This window comes from Lolium perenne, chromosome 5 (genome assembly GCF_019359855.2).
Source record: "Lolium perenne isolate Kyuss_39 chromosome 5, Kyuss_2.0, whole genome shotgun sequence".
Lineage (NCBI taxonomy): Eukaryota > Viridiplantae > Streptophyta > Magnoliopsida > Poales > Poaceae > Lolium > Lolium perenne.
Genome location: NC_067248.2, coordinates 21711217 through 21735043, shown reverse-complemented (window position 1 = coordinate 21735043; position 23827 = coordinate 21711217). Strand labels below are relative to the sequence as shown.

At 48.3% G+C, this 23827-nt stretch overlaps 1 protein-coding gene and 1 long non-coding RNA gene across 2 annotated transcripts in view; both read left to right on the top strand.

The window, feature by feature from the left end:
• The window catches only part of LOC127298798 (putative disease resistance RPP13-like protein 3), a 32673-nt gene that overhangs the window by 2146 nt on the left and 6700 nt on the right, over window positions 1-23827 (top strand). Inside the window, exon 2 of the mRNA XM_051328654.2 lies at window positions 9889-10104. Coding sequence (XP_051184614.1) covers window positions 9889-10104 — 216 coding nt within the window. The remainder of the gene's footprint in view (window positions 1-9888; window positions 10105-23827) is intronic.
• Window positions 13157-14292, top strand: LOC127298799 (uncharacterized). Its single transcript, XR_007850137.2, has 2 exons — window positions 13157-13695; window positions 13786-14292. It is a non-coding gene; the product is annotated as an uncharacterized lncRNA (long non-coding RNA).

Sequence of the window (23827 nt, the reverse complement as noted above, 5' to 3'; positions counted from 1 at the left end):
ACCCCAAGATGGAAGCTTCCCGGCACATTTGTCCTCAAGGTGTTGAAAATCGACACGCTTAAGCTTCCACACCGAGAGCGGGAGCCCAAGGTACTTCAAGGGGAAAGAAGTTCTTATCGCCGGTATACCCTCAAGAATGTCATCAAGGTTGATATCGTCGCAACGGATGGGAACCACCGATGTTTTTTGGAAGTTGGTACATAGGCCGGTGACATCGCCAAAGCACTCAAGGATCTTAGCCAAGTTGATGATGTCCTCCCGAATAGGGGCAACTGAGTTTATGCAGTTGCAAATCTTTCAATGTATAAATTATGAAATTAGTGGCATGCGAATGTCCTGAAAGAAAAGAAAAAACACAGAAGGAAACAAACAACCCTAGTCTACCTATTTTTGTAGGCTTAGAGAAAATAGGCCAACCAAATTCGTTCAGGTCCGTGACGGCGTGTTGTGTTTCCAGTGGCTGAATAGGAAAAATACAGGATCTTTTGCATAAATGAAATAGATAGATGGACTAAAATGAAAAACTGATGAAGATAAGGCTGTCTCCATCGTGATCCTCTCTACGGAAATCATCTGATTTTCTCAGCAGTGCGTGTGTGTGGTTTGGAACTTCGGAGCAGCGCCCGTCTTTAGGAGGAGCAAGGCCGTGTCCTGAGCCGTCCTCGAGGAGGAGGCGCACCAGAGAGGATTCGGGATCTCCAGCCCGGCCTCCGGCCTCCGCCCCGGCCCTAAACTCCGGCAGGCGCGACGCGCCCAGCCTGTCCCTCTCGCCTGGTCTCATTTTCTTTCTCTGCTCCCCTCCCGAATACCTCGATTCAGCGCCGCTCTGTGCTCTATGCTAGCTTAAAGACTGCTTGCTCTTCCTGGCTCTCTCTTCCATTTTGGAGACCATCACAGGGGTGTTTCCGTTTAATTACGATCCGTGCAATCCTCCCTTGCATTCTTTGAGAGAATTTCTCTTCCATGACCATTGGGAGAACAACAGTTCTGCTGGCTTGTTGACTCCCGCCTCAGCTCGACGATTAGCAACTTGGGATCCTATATAAATCGGCGGGGCTCAGTTTAACAAGGCGAGGTGGGATTATCGTCTATCAAGGCGAGTTGGTTGCCAATTTTTCTGACAGAAATCATAAATCATTTTTTTTGAAAGATTCTTTTCTATTTCACTCAAGTTGCTTTCATAGAAAAGCAGGGCCCATGTGTGGGTCTCCTATCAAATTATTTTCAGTCAAGTTAGTATATCATGTTTACTATTTGGAAAAAAAAAAGAGATAAATGGCATACAAGTGTTCGACTTTAAATTAATAAAGCCAACAATTTCACGGTAAGTTATTACACGATGTGGCATACATTTTAGCCTAGAGCCTTGATGCTCAAACATTCACAAACTTAATCAGGGCGGACTCCCCAAACAGGCAGGAAATGTTGGATACATGCGAATCCAAGAGATGTGTTCTAGGAGGAGCGCTTGTCACTTGAAACCCATTTATCTTGATTGCCATCCACTTTAGAGCGGCTCGCTCCTTTAGTTTGGCCGTGATGATCTTCCAAAGCTACATGAAAATCATGATTTTGTATATAATGTCAATGAAGTGTTTAAGGACATTTGTTTCAATCATAAGCTTGTTTCATATGTAGCAAAGGGCACTGCGCTAGAAAAAATGTGCATAGTAATCTACACACATGTCTAACAATATCTCTAAAAACAGCAAAGAATTTATCAAAATTCAACGCGTTCCGGCGGCACCGAAGTAGTTGCGGAAGCACACTTCAAGAATATTTGCCATCACACACTCCAAAAATATGTGCACGCAATCTTCCCGTTTCCCGTACAAGGAGCAGGTCGTGTTCAAAGGACCCTGCGTTTTGCCGATCTGTTGACTAGAAGGGAATCGATTGAGCACACGCTGCAAGGAGAAAATGCAGATTTTGATGGGGAATTTAATTGCCAATATCTCTCTGAAGTGCCCAACCGACCCTCCTTGTGAAAACTTGGCTTATATCGAACTGGATGTGTACTCTACTGAAGGATCTAAAGCCCAAGAAACCCAATCCTGGCTCCCTTTGGGCTAAAATCCTAAATATCTGCATCGAGGGCAGCCCATTGAGTAGCCCATGCATGACTAAAGTACCGTCTGAAACAAATAAGCCAATTCTTGCCCAATGGGCCCGACCAAATGTAAATGATGGGGTTGGAGAACATTGAGAAGAGGATGGGGCTGGTCCTTGAGCATTCGCTCTCTAATCCACATGTCCATCCAAAAGAGTTGTGGAATCCTTCCCACACCTCATGCTTCACTCCTAACTTGAAGAAAGGTTCTATGTTTTGTTTAATCCAGAAAATAGGAGGCCCCATGTTCCTATCTTGAAATCTTTCCTAAGCTTAATGTTACTTCAGTCGTATAATCCTTTCCTAGATCAGATTGCCTCCTTGATAGAGTTTCTAAAGCCTATGTTTGAGCATCAAAGCTAGGTTAATCCTTTTGGTATTGATCAAACCGAGTCCCTAGCTATATTTTTGCCGACACACCTCCAGAAAATTGACCATGTGGTATTTATGATTGGGATTAGACCCTTCCAAGTAGAAGCCGGAACAATGCGAGTCGAACTTCACATGTGTACCATCCTACATAAGGAAAATTCCCATTCCAAATGTGGGAAGGCTGGCCAGGCAGGTGTTCAAAAGAAGTCCTCCACCCAAGAAGACAAACCTTCCCGCTTTCCAACCAAAAATTAAAATACACTTCTCTATGGTGATATTTCCGTCTGACACTGGCAAACCGGGATATATGAAAGGTAGCACATATGAAACAATTCAGATTGTTGGCGACCCTATGATGTGCCCCTCCCGATCCAATGATCGGGACCACTTCACTCTTGTGAAAGGGTATCTTCACGCCTCACATTGCTTCAAAACAACATGGTAATAAGTTAAGATTGAAAATGTCAAGTTCATTATTTTGAATCAGGATCAAAGTGGAATCCACATATTGTAGATGTGTAATTCCTCTGGAATTAGACATGACACCACTCCACGTATGTGCATGACCTAGCAAGCCGACAATAGAAACACTGAAATGTAAAACATCATTTTAACTAATCGACAAGACTTTTTATAGAAGGATATGCTATCTAGTCCAGAGCTTTTTATAGAAGAATATCTTTCACTCTTACGGTATATCTCCCGAGAGCAAGCCTCACAATGAATTAGATAAACATATCAATCCCCTTTTAGGTTAGTCTATAATTGTTCTTGTTGTATTTGCTACAAATGAGATTGAAGTCCCATCCCAAAACCATAGGTAGCAGGGAGAGGACAACGTATGATTTTGTTTGTCAGCTCATTCAAAAACTCACTCAATCTAGAGTAGTCAATGGTTCATATAAATCGATGATTTCCATGTTCTTATTTATGAAGCATAGGAGAATCAAAGCACTTCGTAAAAACTTACCCCGTTTACTTGCCCCTAATTCAAGCATAGTGTCTCAGAATCCCAATACCTTTCCCCCTAAATGCCATGCAACCGAGAAGCGGGACAAATAGTACTTATCACCTATTTCTATTCTTTGTAGTTCTTGTTATGTGAAATCATATTTGATTGTTTCTTTGAGAAGGTCTACACAAATTCTATCACACCATATGTTGTCTTTAATGGGTGTTAGGCACCCCCACTTGACAAACCCCCTGATGCTATAGAAGAGGATCCACATTGGGTAACCTTCCTAGTAGCATGTGCTTCGCAGGTTAGTGGATGTATCCCCCTCCCCACCCCGGAAGTTGCTTCTTCGTCTTCCTTTGTGTTTGGATGTATGGGGGTATTCGCATATTGTTGAGACTTATCTAGTTCCCACCCTTCCGAACCAGTGCCTCAACAAGTTTTCTTTTCATTTGTTTGGCAACGCCTTCACCTTGTTCTCTATTCCTTTGTCTCCACTTTTTTCATGTTTATGCCAACGGGGTATGACATAGCTCTTCTGTCTTAATTGAAGACATAAATTCTCAATGAGTAGCGGTGGAAGCACTAAACACAACAAGACCACTATCTTTAGCTACTTTTAATAAGTTTTAATTCGGTAAATAATGTAAAGAGGAGAAAATAGGGTGGGCTACCTGGGGCATTTTTCAGAGGTGAGGGGGATAGCATGTTGGAGAATTGAACCCTCCGTTAGCCCCTTTCCACTGGTGGTCTTCCTCCCTTGAATCACCAAAGTTGCTTTGATCTTCTTTTCTCTGGCAAGCAACCCCGCAAGCTCTGGCACAACCACCCCATCTCAGAGTGACTCCTTTGTCATCTCACACGTGGAATTTCCGAGGAACCGTTCAACTCATCTTCGTCATTCACCATTGGTTGGATCTTGATACATAACTTCTTACTTTTCACCTTCACAGACGCAATATCCAAATTCCAACTTCTCTTGACTCTTCCATCCCACCTCCTCCTTACCAGATTGCGGCAGTTTCAACGTCTTGGATGTGAATATATAGCATTGGCGTCCACCGCTGTCATGACATATGAAGAAGAGATATCCACCATCGTAGTTGGATCTACTGGTGCTTGCTCAGTTGAAGTCAATACGGCTAATACTTGATGCACCTACGAGTAGAGAGCCGCCTCAAGATACGCGATGGTTCAGATTTCTCTTGTTGGCAATGGGATACCACCGACCCCGATGATCATGCAAGGAATTTCTTTTGAAGGGAACACGACTGTGATGGTTGTCATGCAAGGGATTTCTTTTGAAGGGAACACGACTGTGATGGTTGTTTCGCTTAACTTCTTAACCTTGATCTGCCATTTCCCATCAACCATGGTTATGAATTCAGTAAAATACATGGCGGATACTTAAACTTGTTGGCGTGGTTCAAATTGATCACCGTACTCAGAGAATACCAAATTGCGGTCACTGAATACGATAAGCACGCTCATAGACGGTCACTGGGTCCGAGAGCGTGATGTATTTGTCAACGTGGCGTTCACAGGACCCACATGTCATCACACATGCAGGTTCTAGCAGTGATTTGTTATTTTGCAGGAAACCTCCTGAAGTTTGGGAATTGCAGATAGCCACCCATCCCTTCATCTGCTTTAGCAGGAATCCGGTGCCCCTCCTCATGCCGGCGCTGCCCTACCTCTGCACCCCGCGCCCTGGCTAGCCTCGCAGCTCAAGAACGGCAGCGCTCACCGCCTCACCCGAATCATCAGCAGCTTCCAATTTTCGGCCAGCAGAGGCGAGCATCGCCACCGGTAAATCCGACCCGTTCCTCCTCCAGTCCTCCTCCTCGTCGGTGTTGCCCCGCCTCACATGCCGCCCCGGCCTCCCACCCAGCGCGCCACGCAAGAAAATGGCGTCAGGCATCACCGGCTACAACGCGAACGCCGCCGGCTCCCCTCGCCCCGGCGCCGCCCCCTCTGGCTCTCCTACCCGACCGCGAAGAGGACGCCAGCTACAGGTGTTGCAAAAGCATCCACTCCGTCATCTCGCGTGTCTGACCTCCGCCGGCGCCGTAGCCTAGCCACCGCGTCACTATCGAGTAAGCCGCCCGCGCGCCCCGCCTGCCGTGCTGCTCGCACGCCCCTCGTTGCAAGCAGCTCCGGCCACCACCCCCGACGGTGCTCCTCCACTCCCTCGTGCTCTCCATCCCCATGGAGGTGTTCACCGAGCGTCCGCGATACCGGCAGGCACTACTCCGGCGGAAATTGCTCGCTGGAGTTACGGACGTAGGGGAGCACGAATCCGATATTGGCGAGCAAGAATGCGTACTGGCATGGATGGTGGCGACGTGCGTGAGGGCAGTGGCGTCGTGGGTGTTGGCATGTGGTGGCATGGTTGTGATCAGTGCCGCGTCGTCCACGATGTGTAAGGGTCGATGTGGTCGGAGGCGTAGAAGAGCAGGCGAGGACAGGGGATTAGAATCCATACGGGAGCACGACGATAGGCTCTCCGCTCCGAAGGCCACACGCGCGTCAGGCGCCATGCCGCTCCCCATGGTCTGGGAGGAGGAGGCCTGGGAGCTCTGCTATCACTAGCGCTATAGAGATAAGGGGTTTTTTTTTGTAAAAGGAACCTCACCTGACCAGTCAACCTATTGCCAAATTGACTGACAGATGGGGTCAACAACTCGCCACGTCATCAAATACATTGTGCCATTAACACCAGTGACCGTCTATGAGTCTCTAAGTCGTATTCAGTGACCGCAATTTGGTATTCTCTGAGTATGGTGACCAATCTGAACCTACCCAGCAAGTTCAAGTATCCACTATGTATTTTACTCTTATGAATTCATGCTCCACTTGCCGGGTGATTCAGATCTAGAAGCTTTGCATTTAACGTCACAGTTGTGGGAGCGAGAGCGTGTTCCCATCATTTTTCACTATTTGGTAATTAGTAAAATTAAATCTTCTTTGAACCAAACAAATTAGGGAACAAATAACATGTAAAGAAGCTAGAGTTCCCCACATGGCCTGCCATTTGCAAGATGCTGATCAGTTAAAACCAATCAAATTATATTCTTATGTTCTAAATGGTTATACCATAAATCTTCTTAACATGGCTGCTGAGGAAATATGTTAGCTAATCCATGTATCCAAAAAAAAAAAAATCTCGTAGTTTGAATGTTTGTGTGCTCTCTAAAATAGCACATATAAAAGATGCTACTTGCTCTTGAGACAGCTAGATACAAACTCTTACTTAGGCTGTATACACCATTTAAAGAATTGTACCAAACTAAGCAAGTCAAATTTACACTAAGTTAATAAGAATCAAATAAATTAAATTGAAATTGTACTCGCTTTTTGATAGTATGAGTCAATTTTCACATGAAAACATGTTATTATCAGTAGTTTACATGATCACACAAAGCAACAACTAATAGTCCAATTGCACCGGCTAGCTAGTGGTTTAATTTAATATGTGTTTTTTCCAATCTCAATGTAATATTTCATAAAATAAATATTTAAAATAAATCTGTTTGTTGCATATAGGCTAATAAAAAAATATAACCCATTGATTTTTTTGGGTCAAAATTGTAAATACCTAGTTTTTGAAAGGTAACATTGTGCAGGAGAAAACGTACAATATATTAAGACTTAGTTTATGGTTGTTGAACTATGAAGTAATGTAATTATTTCGTAATCTATTGTGGGAGAGCTGTTGTAGAAAAATGATAGTTTTTTTTTGAGAAATAGATAATAATCCGAGCAATTTTAGAAGGAGGAGATAGTTAAATTTAATCATTTGCATTTTTCACAAATCAAATTCATTACAAGAAAAGGATATTTTTTGTAATTGTTTTTTGATTGTTGATGTTTCCAAATGTTGTTCTTACTAGGTTTTAAGTAGATCGTAATTTAAGGAAAAAAAAAGAAAATAGTAAGATTGATAAGAGATCTCTAGCAGATCTGCCATAGTCTGGAAAAGTTGGATCCAGCACACTGGAAATGCATATAGGGTATTGAGACATTGCGACGCAAATCAGATACCGGAAACAAAAAAATTGCATAATTTGAATTTGGATATTTGTGCAATATTCTGACATAGATAGCTCATCAAGTGAAGGAAACAACTGCAAATGATGATGATAGCATACACAATTAAACCTAAACTACATATAGTTGATAAAATTGATGCGGAATGAGGTGGCGGTAGCGGAGACGATGCGGCTGTGGAGCTTCATCACTGCCAAAAGAGGCGGCGCTCCTTGAACCGTTCGCACTCGAAGATCACACGGTTCAGTTGGTCGTTGTAGAAGTCGCCAATGCGGCGGCGCTCTCTTGAATTCCCTCCGCATCACTGCCTCTTCGTCAATGCCGTGCTGTGCGCTGCGACCTCTTGAATGCCCTCCGCATCACCGCCTCTTCATCTTACGGAGGGACAAACTCGCTCTCCTCCTACTGCTCCACATCCTCGCCCCCTACTCTGCGTCCTCGCCGTTCACTTCCAAATAATCCTAGGTATCATCTTCCTTCTCATCCTCCTCGTCGTCCGAAGACATCGACTACACGATAATGCACTGGCATTCGTTGGCCCTGGAGCTCTCCGCCGCGGGAGGGTAAGCAGGCACATGAGCAAGAGACCAGAACTACAGGTAGTACACGTCCTGGCGAGCTTGCAATTTCATGTGCCCTAACTAAACGTCCACGCTCATAGATGCCGCTGCTTGAAGGTTCATGGTGGCGGGATGGGCTAGTGCTATGGGATCCATCCATTGGTGTGCCGGATCTACTCGCAATTGGTCGCTAGAGTGTGGGCGATTTTCTGACCAAGGAGGCGAGGCGACAGTGGCGGAACGGGGATTTGGTACCCGATACCCCTCAGCCTGGGTATGTAAGGCGTCACCGGTTAGGTTTCTAGGTTACCCAAAATATTTTTTCCAGAACGGTCTATTTTCTGGTATCTCATCGGAGCACGAAAACAACCATGCAGATACCCAAAAATGGCCGGAGTTTTTTGGTTTTGGGCTGTTATTGGGGATCTTTGATAGATGTTCTAAATGTTGGTTTGTCAAACGGAATTATAATTCACCACGGTGCCAAGCAAAGCCTAAAGTTATTGGTGTGTTTGAATAGATTACAGGATAAGAGCAGAGAATAAATCCTTTCAAATAAGCATGCCTTGTTTTTATCTCCTGAAAATGTGCAAATGAATGAATTGTTTTCGAATATATATTTTCTATACCAAAATGAATGCCATGCAAGTATGCATATATGCGTATCTCTTGTCTTCGTTCTTTAAGACACCAACGATAGGAGCTCAGTTTCTTCTTTTGGTGCGGCGGACTCCCAAATGGAGAATCCACCTCATGCGTGCTAAAGATTTTTGAAATATTCCTACTATTTCTCTTGTATTCATGGCTATGACTGCTCAATTGTGTTTCCTTACGTGACTGAAGGTCAACTTATAATGGCTCAAGCTGAAAAAAGGATCAACATGATAACATTTATTTCCAGATGCACATGAAGATTTTGAATTACTTCTAAAGTATAAAAATAAATGCAGATCTAAACAATGTAAATGTTTGCATTAAGAATCTAAAATACTACTACCTCCATCCGGGTTTATAGGTCCTGCGCGTATTTCTAAGTCGTAAATTTGACTAACATAATGTAAGCTATATATCACAAAACATACTACTATCCAGATGTTCTACTTTCCAATGATGTGATTTTTTATGTTATATAATCTTTATTATGTTGGTTAAACTGATGACCTAGGGATGTGTCGAGGCCATGTAATCGGGAGTATATATATATAATGATTAGCGTAGTATATAGTTACCCTCAAATATGATAATGCAACTCTTTGGAAATGGAACAAAACACAGCTTCTCCGCATCAGATTAATCCATGTAAAGAAATACTACAATGACTACATTTGTTGTTAATTTTATCTCAATCATTTTAGGTATGTTTGGCATTTTGTTAAGGTGCACCCCCTTCTTCAAAAAGAAGAGATAAATTTGTAACAGTCTGACGACATATAGGTATAGTTCTCTCTATAGTTGGAATGTATAATTCTTTCGCTGTTAAATCACTGAAATTATAAAAGTAATGTGTATTAGACCGTGTAAATTAATGCATGTAGCTTACCCACTAGTATATTAGCTATGCACTCTACGCACTTCTGTTGTAATTACAAGAACATATAATAAACCTGCCGCAGGTCCGGTGACCCAAATCTGGTCGTAGTTCAGGGAATACACCTAAGTTCACTCAAGTTTTGTACCCAATATTAGGTGATACGAGGTGCATTATCACACCAATGCACACCGCTCGTACAATACATATAAGCAGGGTACTGATTCGGAACCCTAAACTTTGGCCTGCTGCACACATATGCTCAAGCAGAACTTTAAGACAGTGTTATTGATTTAACTCTTTTTTTTGTAAGATACCCAAGCTGTACTCGTGCTACCGTCAAGTTCTTTGCGGGCTTCACCACACAAGTACGTGTGCGGCGCGACCTTTCTTACAGAATCAAAGCAATCAATACAAGACTAGAAGGCATCATCGCGAACAAAGACAGGTACAAATTGGACGATGCATCTGATGCGCCAGTTGTGACCTGGGGACTATCAGCTGACATTTCTACTAGCACCGAGAAGATGTAAGTACACGATTTCTCGACATGCATGCACTTGTATTACCTTTGTTCTATTTTTCTTTCAAAAAAGGGAAGTATACTTTTTTCCTCACAAAATAGAGGATGAGATCCAAAAGATACATACAACCTTCTTTATTAGATTATTTAACAGAAGACTAATAAAAAAATTATATTAAAAAATTCGAAGCCACCACTTAACACCTACAAACTCGACAATGGGCGAAGATCGTGTCACCACGGCCTTGTGCCCTGAACACTCGAAAACCCCCCATCAACTAGAAAGCGGGAACATCATATACCCAGTGACACCCTCTAGATGAAACAGGAGCGCGCATTTGGTCTTGCATACTCTTAGCGAGCACCTCATGCACACGCTACAGAAGCCATCACCGCCGTCGAACCACTGAGCATCTTTAGAGGTGAGATCTGCAAAGCCCTCGCCAGACATGTCGTAGACGCCTCCACGGTGCCAAACAGTACGTGCCCCTGCCCTACACGCGTCCATCATCGTGCATCTGATGCCGAGATTCTACTGTGTCATGCCGTGGAAACTCATCATCGTTTATGCGATAGGAACAACTCCGCTCCACCTCCAAACCACTCCGTCATATAGTGCTCCAAAGACGATGCCCATAGTAGGAATAACGACCCCAAAGTGTTTCATACGTCCAATCCGGGAGACCCGGTGTTGTGGGTATACTTCATGGGTGTACCATCGACAGTGCCTAGATCCGGCAAGCCCGGGTGGCCCACAGACGGTGATGTGGCATGCGGCCCATCGGGCGGCCCAGTTGCTGTTGATCGTGAAGGATGAAGTCCAGCCCAGGATCAGAGAGCCGGATCCCAGCCGATCTTCCGAGAAGGCCGGATCCGTGGAGGCCCATGAGGAACCCGGATCCAGTACGACGTAGGTGGAAGGCGGATCCTTGACGTACCCGGCAAGACATTGTACCGTAGTTAGGCAACCTGTAATCCGGCTAGGACTCTCCATGTAAACCCTAGATTCGTGCGCCTTTATAAGCCGGATCCTGGGAGCCCTAAGGGGCACAACCACAACTCATTGTGATAACGCGAAAGCGCCCAGATAATTCCAGACAAGCAGCAGTAGGCCCTGTCTCCGTGCATGTGTTCCGAAGCTGGGTAAATCGCGTACCACCGTCCCGAGGACTCTCCGCCCTATGGCCCCTACTTCTTCTCCCCCTCGTGAGGATCCCTCCTCCGAGGTACCGTCGAATAGGCAACGACAGTTGGCGCCCACCGTGGGGCCTGCGACGTCTGGAGGCCGGAACCGGGAGGGTTCTACCTTCGGAGGCATCGGCGACACCATCACCGTGGGGCGCGTCTTGTACGCCGGTAACTTTCCGATCGTCCCTCAGGACGAGTGCTGGATTCCGGCTAGGACAAACCCCGTCAAGCTCTCCATAGTCCCGATTGGCAGGATTCACATCTTCATCGGCGAGACCGCCGATTCCGGCGAAAACGCTATGGTAAGCCACGCTGACGCGACCGCCATTGAGCAGGACGCTGTCGCAAAGATCCGATCTGAGACGCAGGAGCTTCCTAAGGAAGGTTCCGCCTCTGATCCGGAAATTTCAAAGCCCACCCAATCCGCCCCTGAGCAGGAAACTACGGTGGAAGACCAATGCAGATCCGCCTGGGTCTCCCAGGTGTTAGAGAAGCAAAGGTGCCACTTCGTGCACTTCCTCGCACATACCGTAGGAACCGCTCCTCCTCAGGAGGAAGCCGGATCCATGCAGGTTGAGGCTACCGGAGACAGCGACGCCCCGGATCAGCAGGAGGCTGCCGGAGACAGCAACGCCCCGAATCAGCAAGAGGATGCCGGAGACAAAGAAGAATCAATCCTGGGCAATTTGAGCCCAGAGTCAGATGATGTTTCCACCATGAACACAGAGGAGTATGATCGAGCCATGAAAGAGTTGGCGGATGAAGAGGCAGCTGAAGCGGAATCCGCTCCGCCTAAACAGGTCCTTGCAACCATAACTGGGCTGGAGCAGGAAACTGAAGAAGAAACTCCGACCGCCGTCGGGCTCCGGGATCCGTCACATCGCGCCGGAATCCGGAGAAGGACACATCTCCGGCCACACGGAATACATGACCGCAGATGATCAGCTTGTCGAACAGGCCGGCCGGGGTGCCATCGCCCACTCAGAAATCCTCAACAAACCCATAACTCCGGACGAAGCCGCAAATCCTGAAGTTCTAGAAGCAAAAAAGAAAGGAGATGCTGGCCACCACCCAAGTATTTGCCAACACTGCAGCAGCAATGCTGGAAGAAAGGCAAGAGGCAGGAGCAGTGATGGAAAGTTTCCTCAAGAGAGAGCGCGAAGCCGCAAAATGCTTGGAAGAAGAGAAACTCCGAGCGCGGTGGGAAACCATGATGGAGGACGCTGGTAAGGAGGCAGATAGAATCCGCCGGGAGGCCATTGGTCCTCGAAAGATCAAATTTGCAACTCCCACGAACCAGCCACTACTAGGAAAAGGCCTAGTCGTAAGATTGCTAACAGTGGCGCACCACTAAAGAGGTGCGCCACTACTAGTTAGCAGTGGCGCACCAAAAAGTGGTGCTCCACTGATGTAAAAATAGCAGTGGCGCACTGCATTTCCGGTGCGCCACCACTAAGGGTCTGCTAGATCCCACACCTCCCCCAGACTTAGCAGTGGCGCACCATGTATAGGTGCGCCACTACTATTTGAGTTAGCAGTGGCGCACCTATACACGGTGCTCCACTAGTAAGTGTGGGGGTGGGTTATAGATAGGGTCCTAGGTTATCAGTGGCGCACCATGTAAAGGTGCGCCACTGCTACCAAAAATAGCAGTGGCGCACCTAAACATGGTGCTCCACTAGTAACTTCCGATTTTGTACCATTATTTTTTGATATTTTCTATGGTTTAAGTTCATTTTATTGTTAATTGAACTTTAAAATATGTGTTTCGGTATTAATTATATTAAGGAATTTTTATTTTTCCATATTATTTCTATTTGGATTCTATTATGTGTAATGTTCCAGAAAAATATTTACAAATTATTTTCAGTTTTGTATCCAATTTGATTTCTTTTTTTGAAACATGACAAAAGGCCTCTTTTTATCTGGCACACGGAGTGGAATGGGTCCTTTTTAAGTGCTGGTAGTACCACTAGCTACTAGACTCGCTCCTTCTTTTTATCTACCACATGGCAACGTCCACTAGTAGCACTAGACTGATTCCCATCTCCGTTTAAAAATAATTTTCTCCAACGCGCAAGCTAACGACCTTATCCTCATCCACCGAGCCACCCTGCACATGGACGCGCTGCAGCCACACGTTTCCTCCGCCTCGCTCACACCTACCCCTCTCCTTCTTCCTCACAGAATCAACACAGACTCGTCGTCGTCGTCCCTTCTACCGGCAACCCCGCGCCAAACCGAGGCCATCAGAAGCACCTCCTCTTCCTCCTCATCTCCCTTGCTGAGTGAATCATCCCGGGAGGACACGAATCGATCGCACGTTCGCCCTTTTTCCTCGCCGGACGCGCGCGCTTCTTCGTCGATTTCATCGTCTTCTGCTCTCCCTTGTCATTTTCGACGTTGCTGGTAACATCCTCTTCTTACTGGACCTCTCCTTCCTCTCCTTATTGCTCTCAGTTTTGCTGCCGGCGTTTTGACCGCTTCTATCCTTCGCAGAACCTAGTCGCCGGTGCATTCCGTGGGTCCTCCGGCCGACACGGCGCACCTCGCGAGCCACTCCACCTAACCCCAGCGCCGCGGCCTCGTCGTCCTCCACCCCACGCAGCTCCGCCCTGACCTCGTCGCGCGTCCTCTTCCTCAATCTCGCGTCGACGCCATCGTCTCCTTTGTGCTCGCCACCGCCAGCGTCTCCTTCGTTCTTGCGCTCTACGACGGCAACTGGGCGCACGACGTCAAGCGCGATGGCTGCCTGGCGCACGGCCTAACCGCGCGCGACCTGGTCGCGGCGCGAGACTTGCCGTGGTCGGGCGCACCAGCCGGTGGCAGCGTCGAGGGCGTCGGGCGGCGCCGCCATCCGCTTTAGGACTTGATTGCTTTTTAGTTTTGGCTTTAGGGTGTTTTCTGTAAATTTCTTTGTAATTTTAGTTTAACTGCTGTGTAAGTAAGTAAGTAAGTTAACGAGTGCAATCTATTTTCTGAACAAAAAAATTATTGTTATTACCAGGATGACTTGGTCTGCTTTTTTTTGTTTTTGTTTTCTAGCATAGTTAATAGTGGCGCACGCCAATGCTGGTGGTGGCGCACATGCGCTTTTTTGTTGGTTTCCTACTAAAGTAAGTAGTGGCGCATGGGGACAGTAATTGTGGCGCACTACAGGGATGTTACCTGTGGCGCACTGAGTAGTGCGCCATTGGTACTTGATTTAGTAATAGCGCACTAGTGGTGCGCCACTGCTAACAAGTTAGCAGTGGCGTGATAGTAGTGGCGCACCACTAGTGCGCCACTGATGGCAAAAAGTGGTGCGCCACTGATTGCCTGTTTTCTAGTAGTGAGCAGCCGCTCGCCACTCCAAAGGACAACATGAAGAAAGCTGCGGAGATCTTGGCCAAGCAAGTTGAGGAAATCGACATCGCGCACCTCCGCACGCTGGTGGCTTCAGCAATGACGCAACAGAGTAAGGCTGACACTTCGCGCAGGTTGGAATCCAACCCGGATATATGTGCATCCACCGCGCAGAAGGACACCTCCGGAAGACAGCATCGTGACGATGAATCACGCACCGGATCCACAGAGCGCAGAAGAAGGACCAGAGAACATCCAAATCCGATCCCGGTACCATCGAAAACACCTCCGACGGACCCAAGAAAGGGAAAGGATCCGATGTACACTGGAAGAGACAAGTACCGGAACCCGTCACCTCCGCCAAGACGCCAGGCGCCACCTCCGCCTCCTCGTCGCCGTAGTCCAGTCGGAAACACCAGGCCCCATGGGCCTGGCGGAATCAATATCCGCGACAACGTGGCCCCTCAGAGGAACCGGAACACGGAGTATGCGCCGGAACCTCATCGAAGCCGGAATGAAGAACGCGAGCCGGAGCCCCGCAGAAGCCGGAACGACGGAGGCGATAGCCTTCATCGGGAAGGCAGCCACCGAAGCCGGAGTCAGCAGCGCGAGGGGTGTGGCGAATCCGAAGGCGGAAGCAAAAGGTCCCACAGGCCCCCTCGCAAATCTCCCTCCCCACCACCTAGTGGAGGAGGCGGAGGCGGAGGCGGAGGCCGGAGATCTCGCTCTCGCTCGAAGTCCCCCCGCTCCGGCCCACGCGACGCAAGGGTACGTCTCAACGAGTACAGATCTGAGTACATTGGCCCAAAGTGCTTTGGCAGGATGATCCGAGAGGAGCCATATTCGAAAGGCTTGAACCTTAAGTTACCCGGAAATCTGAAGCACTATGATGGCAGCGAAAGGCCTGACACCTGGATCGAAGACTACTTCAATGCAGTAAGCTTCGCCGGTGGGAACCAGAGAATCGCTTGCCGCATGCTCCAGTTGTACCTTATTGGTCCAGCACGTACTTGGCTCGGCGACCTCCCGAAAAACACCATCTTTTGTTGGTTTGACTTGAAGATAGCCTTCGAGAAGCACTTCAAAGGCACCTACAAAAGACATGCCACAGCAAGCGACTTGCAAGCCTGTATCCAGAAGAAAGGTGAAACATCACGGAGCTTCCTCACACGATGGTTAGCAACCAGAAATGAGTGTGAGAATGTGGATAATAGCACAGCCATGCACGCCTTCATCGGTGGACTCCAAAGGGGAGGGTTACTCCGGCACAAGCTTACTTGCCTGAACAATGAAAACAAGTTAACGCTGGATGACATGATCGGCATTGCAAGTACTCACTCCGCCGCCGATGACGATGCAGGAGGAGAACTAGCCGCTACAGTCATACCCCTCCACCAACAGAGGAAAAATCGTGATAATGGCGGCAGCAACAGCAACAAGCGGAAAAATCCCCCCGACGACCAGAAGAGCGGTGGATCCGACATGGTCGCCATGGCATTCCAACGCGGAGGTCAAGGAGGCGGAAGAGGCCGCGGATGTGGAGGCGGAGCCGGCAGGGGTCAACAGCGCACTGACGAGGTCACAGCTGCTGGATTCCGCGCTCCCCAAACGTATGAAGAATACCGGGACATGCCATGCCTGGCCCATATGGATCCGGCTACTGGCAAGTCCTCCCATACTAACCGGAACTGCAAGTGGGTCAATGATTTAAAAGGCGACCCGGAAGGAGGATACAAGCGAGCCCGGAAGCACCGCCCACGCGGCAAAGGAGGCAAGGGCAAGAACAAGGAAAAGGATGAGGATAGCTCCGAGGCGATGGATGAGGATGATGCTTCGCCGGATCCTAAAGAGGCTTCCGCAGCAAACAAACCCAACCCCTTCGTCAAAAAGAGTGCTGGCGCATACCACACTTTCCTCGGAACGCCCACAGTCCATGCAAGCAAATCAGCTCTCCGGATCCTGAACGCCACAGTTTCGGCTGTGCCGCAGTATGTCAGGTGGTCGGAAAATCCTTGCACGTTTGACAGGGCGGATCATCCAACAATTATCCCAAAAGAGTGTTACGCCTTGGTTTTGAGTACCCGCATTGATGGGTATGACTTCTCCAAGTGCCTTATGGATGGTGGAGCCAGCTTGAATATCATGTACCTGGAGACTCTGGAGAAGATGCAGCTTACCAAGGAACAGCTCAAGCACAGCAACACTGAGTTTCACGGTGTGGTTCCGGGTAAAAAAGCCAATTCCCTGGGTAGTATCAGACTTCCCGTGGCCTTCGGCGATGTTAATAATTTCCGCGAAGAAATGATCACGTTTGAAGTTGTGCCTTTCAAGAGCTCCTACCACGTCATTTTCGGCAGGCCCACCTATCACAAGTTTCACGCAAGGGCGTGCTACATCTATAATAAGCTCAAGATTCCGGGTCCTAAAGGTATGATCACTATATCCGGAGACTACAAAAAAGCTCGAGAGTGCGAAGTTGGTGAAGCAGCCTTCGCAGAATCTGTGTTATCCGACGAGGAGTTGCAAGGCTACAGAGCCGCGGTGGATCCGACTGAGATGCAGACCACCAAGAAACAGATCTCCGAGCAGAAAAACTCATTCAGGGCCGCGATAGACACCAAGAAGGTCAACCTCAAGGTCGGAGATAGCTCCAAACAGGTGTCAGTCGGAGCCAACATGGACCCCAAATAGGAAAGCGCGCTCGTCGAGTTCCTCCGAGTTAACATGGATATCTTCGCATGGCAACCTTCTGACATGTCCGGAGTACCAAGGGAACTCGCCGAGCACTACCTCAACATAAATCCGGGGGCCAAACCGGTGAAGCAAGCTATGCGACGCTTTGGTGACAAGAAGCGCCGCGCCATAGGGATGGAACTAGCAAAGCTACTAGAGGCAGGTTTTGTAATAGAAGTTATCCATACTGATTGGGTCGCAAATCCCGTCCTTGTACCCAAAAAGAATTCTGAAATACTAAGAATGTGCATCGATTACTCCGGCTTGAATAAGCATTGTCCGAAGGATCCGTTCCCCTTGCCGCGCATTGACCAAGTCATTGATTCGACGGCTGGGGCGGAACTTCTGTGTTTTCTTGACGCATATTCCGGGTATCATCAGATCCAGATGAAGAAGTCCGACCAAAAGGCGACCTCATTCATCACACCCTTTGGTACTTACTGCTACGTCACCATGCCCTTTGGTTTGAATAACGCAGGTGCCACCTACCAACGTACGATGCAGCGGTTCCTGAAGGACCAAATTGGCCGGAACGTGCACGCTTACGTCGACGACATCGCGGTCATGACCCGGAAAGGATCCGACCTGATCAGCGACCTCACAGAAACCTTCGAAAATCTCCGACGGTACAAGATGATGTTGAATCCGCTTAAGTGCGTCTTTGGCGTGCCAGCCGGAAAACTCCTTGGCTTCATAGTGTCTCATAGAGGCATCGAAGTAAACCCGGAAAAAATCAAGGCAATCCTGTGCATCAAACGGCCAACTTGTCTCAAAGATGTGCAACGACTAACTGGTTGTGTTGCAGCAATCAGTAGGTTTGTTAGCCGTCTTGGCGAGAAGGCACTACCTCTCTACAAACTACTGAAGAAAACAGACAAATTTGTCTGGGACGACGCCGCAGATGCAACACTTCAGGGATTGAAGGATTTACTCATTTCCCCACCTATTTTGGCTGCTCCAGCTGAGTCAGAGCATATGCTCCTCTACCTGGCAGCCACCAATAAGGTCATCAGCCTCATCATCGTGGTGGAGCGAATGGAAGAAGGTCATGAATACGGAGTCCAGAGGCCCGTCTACTACATTAGCGAGGTGCTGACGGAATCCAAACAAAGATATCCTCACTTTCAGAAGCTAGCCTATGGTGTGTTCTTAGGTAGCCGGAAGCTGAGGCACTACTTCCAGGAGTATCCAATGACAGTTGTGAGCAAAGCCCCATTGTCAACCATTCTCAATAACGCTGACGCAACAGGACGGACAGCAAAATGAGGCATAGAACTATCAGCCTTCGACATAAATTACAAAGCTAGGACTGCGATCAAATCTCAGATTTTGGCGGATTTCATCGCTGATTGGACAGAAGCTCCGAACGCCGAACTTGAGCCGGAACCAGAAACTTGGGTCATGCATTTTGACGGATCCAAGCAGCATCAAGGCTCAGGAGCCGGAGTCACACTGAAGTCCCCCACCGGAGAAGAATTGCAGTACGTTCTGCAGATTCACTTCAAAGCTACAAACAATATGGCGGAATACGAGGCTCTACTACACGGTCTGCGCATCGCTAAGGAAATTGGGATCAAGCACATCATATGTTGCGGAGATTCCGACCTGGTGGCACAACAAGTAGCCGGAACCTGGAACGCCAGAAACTCCGTCATGGCGGCTTACAGAGACGAAGTTGACGAGATCGCTAAGTGTTTCCTCGAATACGAAGTCAAGTACGTCAGGAGAGATGATAACACAGTGGCAGATATGCTATCCAATCTCGGATCCGGCAGGAAACCTATCCCTCCCGGAATTTTCCTTGAGCACCTACGGATACCTTCGATGAAGGGCGCTGACCCGGAAAAACCAGAGGTGGCAGTGTCTCCGGCTAAGGAAGTGATGGTTGTCATTCCGGCTTGGACACAGCCTTTCCTGGATTACCTCATTGATCAGAAGTTGCCGGAGGATGAGGTCCTCGCGCGACAGATCATCAGACGAGCAAGATCCTACACAATAGTTGATGGACAGCTCTACAAACGAAGTGCAACTGGGGTATTTTTGAAATGCGTCTCACATCAAGATGGCATTGAAATCCTCAGAGAGATTCATGCTGGTGATTGCGGGCATCACGCCGCTCCCAGGTCCCTCGTTGCAAAAGCTTTTCGGCAAAGATTTTACTGGCTCACAGCCAAAGAAGATGCTGAAAAATTAGTGAAAACCTGCCGAGGTTGTCAGTATTACGCTACCCAACCAAATGCTCCGGCTCAGGAGCTAAAGACCATCCCTATCACTTGGCCGTTCGCGGTCTGGGGGCTGGATATGGTTGGAAAGCTAAAAAAATCATCTCCTGGTGGTTTTGAGTACCTCTTGGTCGCTATTGATAAGTTCAGTAAGTGGATCGAGGCAAAGCCAGTGAGAAAAGCCGATGGTGCTACAGCACTAAAATTCGTCTGCAGCCTCGTAGTGAGATACGGCATCCCACACAGCATAATCACAGATAATGGTACGAATTTCGCACAAGGAGAACTCAAGGATTATTGTTATGACCTTGGGATCCGGCTAGACCTGGCATCTGTGGCACATCCGCAGTCTAACGGGCAGGTCGAGCGAGCCAATGGTCTCATACTAGCCAGAGTAAAACCTCGCCTTGAAGAACCGCTGCGACGCGCAGCCGGAGCTTGGGCCGAGGAGTTGGATTCTGTTCTGTGGAGTTTGCGAACTACCCCTAACAGATCAACCGGGTTCACCCCTTTCTTCCTAGTATACGGATCCGAAGCTGTACTTCCTTCCGACATCATCCACGACTCCCCGCGAATTTCCGCCTACAATGAAGACACAACTGACGAGGCCAGACAGCTTTCTGTGGACCTGATTGAAGAAGCTCGGAACTTAGATGACCAGCGTTCCACCATTTACCAGCAGAAACTTCGACGCTATCATAGCTGTCGAGTTCGGAATCGCTCGTTTACAACTGGAGACCTGGTCCTCCGCCTTCGACAGGTGAAAGAGCATAAGTTGCAATCTCCATGGGAAGGACCCTTTGTCATCAGCAAAGTACTGCATAACGGATCTTATTACCTCGTTGACTTCCGTGAATTGAAAGATAGACCTGCCAATTGGCACCGGAAATGTAAACGGGAGGATCCGGGTGACATTTACGATGAAACAGACCGCCCTTGGAATATAGCACAGCTACGTCCTTTCCACACTTAGCAATTTTTACATACCTTGTAACAGTTATACATGATCAATGAAATAAAGCATATGGTTCACTCTTTGAGTCTTTTACCTCCTTTAGTTGTTCATTTTTCGATCATGTACAGTTTTCTGACTAAAACCGCAGAGCTGGATATTTCCGCCTAGGCGTGTATGACAGTTGTGATTTTTTCAAAATCGTCCTTTAGGACGTGAGCTTAAGTTTTCTGGTGGACAAGTTTTTTGTTGCGAATTCACGGATTCCTGGTAGCGATTTCCGGCACCTCGGCTGGGGGCTCGTTTCCGTGGTTATTGACGGATCGCCATTAGGCTTCGTCGCCGCAGGAGAGCGTTTTCCGGCTCCGGCTCGTGGAAGGTCAAGTGAACAAGCCGGAAAACTTAGAAACTAGCACTTGCTTTTCCAATAAACAAAACATGCACACATATATTAAACGGATCGCAGGATAAGTTTTCCATCCACATGCATTTGTTTCGTTCCTAGCTACTTAAGAATATTTAAGTTATATTACAAACCCTCGATGGGGCCAAAATGATGCGTCTGATTGTTTTTCAGGGATCACTCGGAGGATTGACCATCTTCCTCCGAGGCTTGATACGAATCGTCCTTGCCGGAGCCCTGGTCGGAATCTTCGTCGGAGCGATGGGCGCTGGACCCGGATCCTTCCTCTGCGTCTTCCTCGTCTTCGTCTTCTTCGTTGTCAGAGAAACCAGGAGGGGGAGCGTTCTTCTTGTACCAGAACGAGTGATCAACTCGCCTGGCAAACAGTGTATCATACCCCTTGGTTTCCGCGAGAGCTGCCTTAATGTTGGTGCCCTTGGGAACTCCGCGCGTGATGGAAGCGAAGCTCATGGTAGGGAAGTGTGCTTTGCACATTGCTAAGGCAATGGAGGCGGCTCCGCGCGCGGAAGATTCTTGCCAGTCCCTGATCAGTTCCGGCACCACCCGCATAAGCTTCGTCATCCTGTCGATTAGGGTGGTGCGGGCTCTCTTCAGTGACAAAGATTCGGCAATGCCCCGATAAGCCTCAAAGAGGTCATCAATGGAATTGCGCGCTTCTTCATACGCTTCAGTCCTAGAGAGCGGAGATTCCGGCGGCCATTCGAATCCAAGACATGCTGTCAGAAGAATCGAATGGTCAGTTTCCGGGTATCAGCCTGGATGAATGCAGTAACGAGGGCGGAAGAATATAAAGTCCTTACAGAAGATCATCTTGTCAATATTTTCCGCCTCTGTCTCATAAGCTTTCGACTTCGACACCAGACTTTTGACCCTCTGGTTGCTCGTTTTCAGCTTCTCGGCAAGTTCCGACAGCTCCTTGGCGTGCTTTTCTTCGCGCTCTCTTCTCTCCTTGGTCTCTTTCTCGGAAGATTCCTTGAGGAATTTCTGGAGGGAGGAATGCTCAGTTTTTAAAACTTTGAGCTCCGCGGAAAGCTCATCAATGGATGGGCGTTTGGCATGTTCTTCTGTAAGGCGGAAAGCAAAAGAAAATTACTCAAACAATAATATTTTTTCAAAGAGAGAATGCGTTGAGAAGCCTGAGGTCAGTCGGAATCTTTACCCTCGAGGTTCTTCAGGCGAGTTTCCAAGACGGAAATTGCCTTTTGGCTCTCCGCGTCCCTCTTATGCAGCGCCTCAATCTCCGCCTTCTGCTCTAGCACATGCACGCGCAGATCATCATGTAGCTTGCGAGTGTTCTGTGAAGCAAACAGAAAAGGTTAGCCGGAAATATTACATTTGGGTGCTGGACATGAAGATATATTGAAGTTCATACAAGTAAAGCATCAGTTCACGCTTGTTATTCGGAAAAGCCTAAACCAATGCTTGGGGGCTGGTGTTACCTGGTGCAAGTGCTTGTGCTTTGCAAAGAAGACCCGGACTCCATCTTCAAAGGCAGCAAGGTCCTTCTGCTCCGTCTCAGGATTCCCCCATACTTCTTCCATCATCTTCGTGAGTTCTGCGTGGCGTTGCGACAGGGGAACCTTGGTGAGAACTGGAAAAAATTGCGGGTGCGTCTGGGGAGTATCAGTTGCACCGCTCAGTTTTAACTTCCTTTCGACATCCTTAGCCGGAGCTTCAGTCGAAGTAACGTCTGGTTCTTCTGGCGGAGGATGGGACGAGGAGGCGCCCTTGTCGGATCCCACCACAGGCTCTTCAGGGAGGTCATCAACGTTGATGACATCTTTCTCCGGAGCAGCAGTTGCGGTGGCTTTGGGCGGAACCTCCACCTCTGGGGTAACTGGCATCGAGGCAGGGGACGGTTTGGCTTTCTTCTTTGGGTCCTTGGGGGGCTTGCTTCCGGAACTTTGTCTGCGCAACGTGAGAAAGTATATTATTAAGCCGGAATGCATGCAGATTTAAGTTCATTGTCGGAATGCAAGCACTTACGCAGAGGGGGCAAAAAACCGTGTGATGTTTGGCTGAGATTGTTTGCTGGTGTCAATAAGTTTGAGGCGTTGTTTCTCCCTCTCAAGCTTCCAGGTAGCCGCAGCGGTTGGCGCTTCGCGGGCACGTTTTGGAGCTGGGCCGGAGGGCGCGGCTCTCTTCCGCTTGGCAGGAGTCGAAGCCTCGGGAGCTTCCGCGTTGGATGCGGCCTCAGGATCAGTGGTTCCGCTATGAGGAACTCTGGTCAGGGTTCCGAGGTCCTTCTCCTCGAGGACTTCAAGCTAAGCAGGCAAAGGCAAAAGTTCTTAGACAAAATAGCACAAGCGAATAAAGAATCTGCTGGTAAGCAAAAAGACTTACCGCGGTTCCGGATCCATTCGTGTGGATATCAGTTTTGCACGCGTGGATATGAAGATCACGCAGAACTTTAATCAGCACCCGGATCCTCTTGTCCAACGCGTCGGCGGAAAGGTTTTCCTTGGACGCGCGCATGAGGTCGTCACGCCCCGTGTAGTGGTACATCAGGCGATCCCGATGTTGGAGTGGCTGGATCAGCTTCGTGAACCATGACATAGTAAGGTCCTTGCCTGTTAGGCCTTCTTCTGTCAATTTACAGATCCGCCGAACCACCCTTGTTAGTTGAGGCGACTCGGAGAAGTGAGGGCATTGGGACCAGGCAGGTGTCTCGCTGGGGGGGCCGTCCTTGAAATCCGGCAGCACTCTAGAACTTGTCGGATCAGAAATGTCCTTCAAGTAGAAGAAGCCTCCGGACCAGTAGCGGACAGATTCATGGCGGTCCGTTGGCAGGTAGATGCGTCCGGGGCGGAGCTTGAACGTGATACTCCCGCAGGTAGCTAGCGAGGAGGTTTGAGCGATCATCTC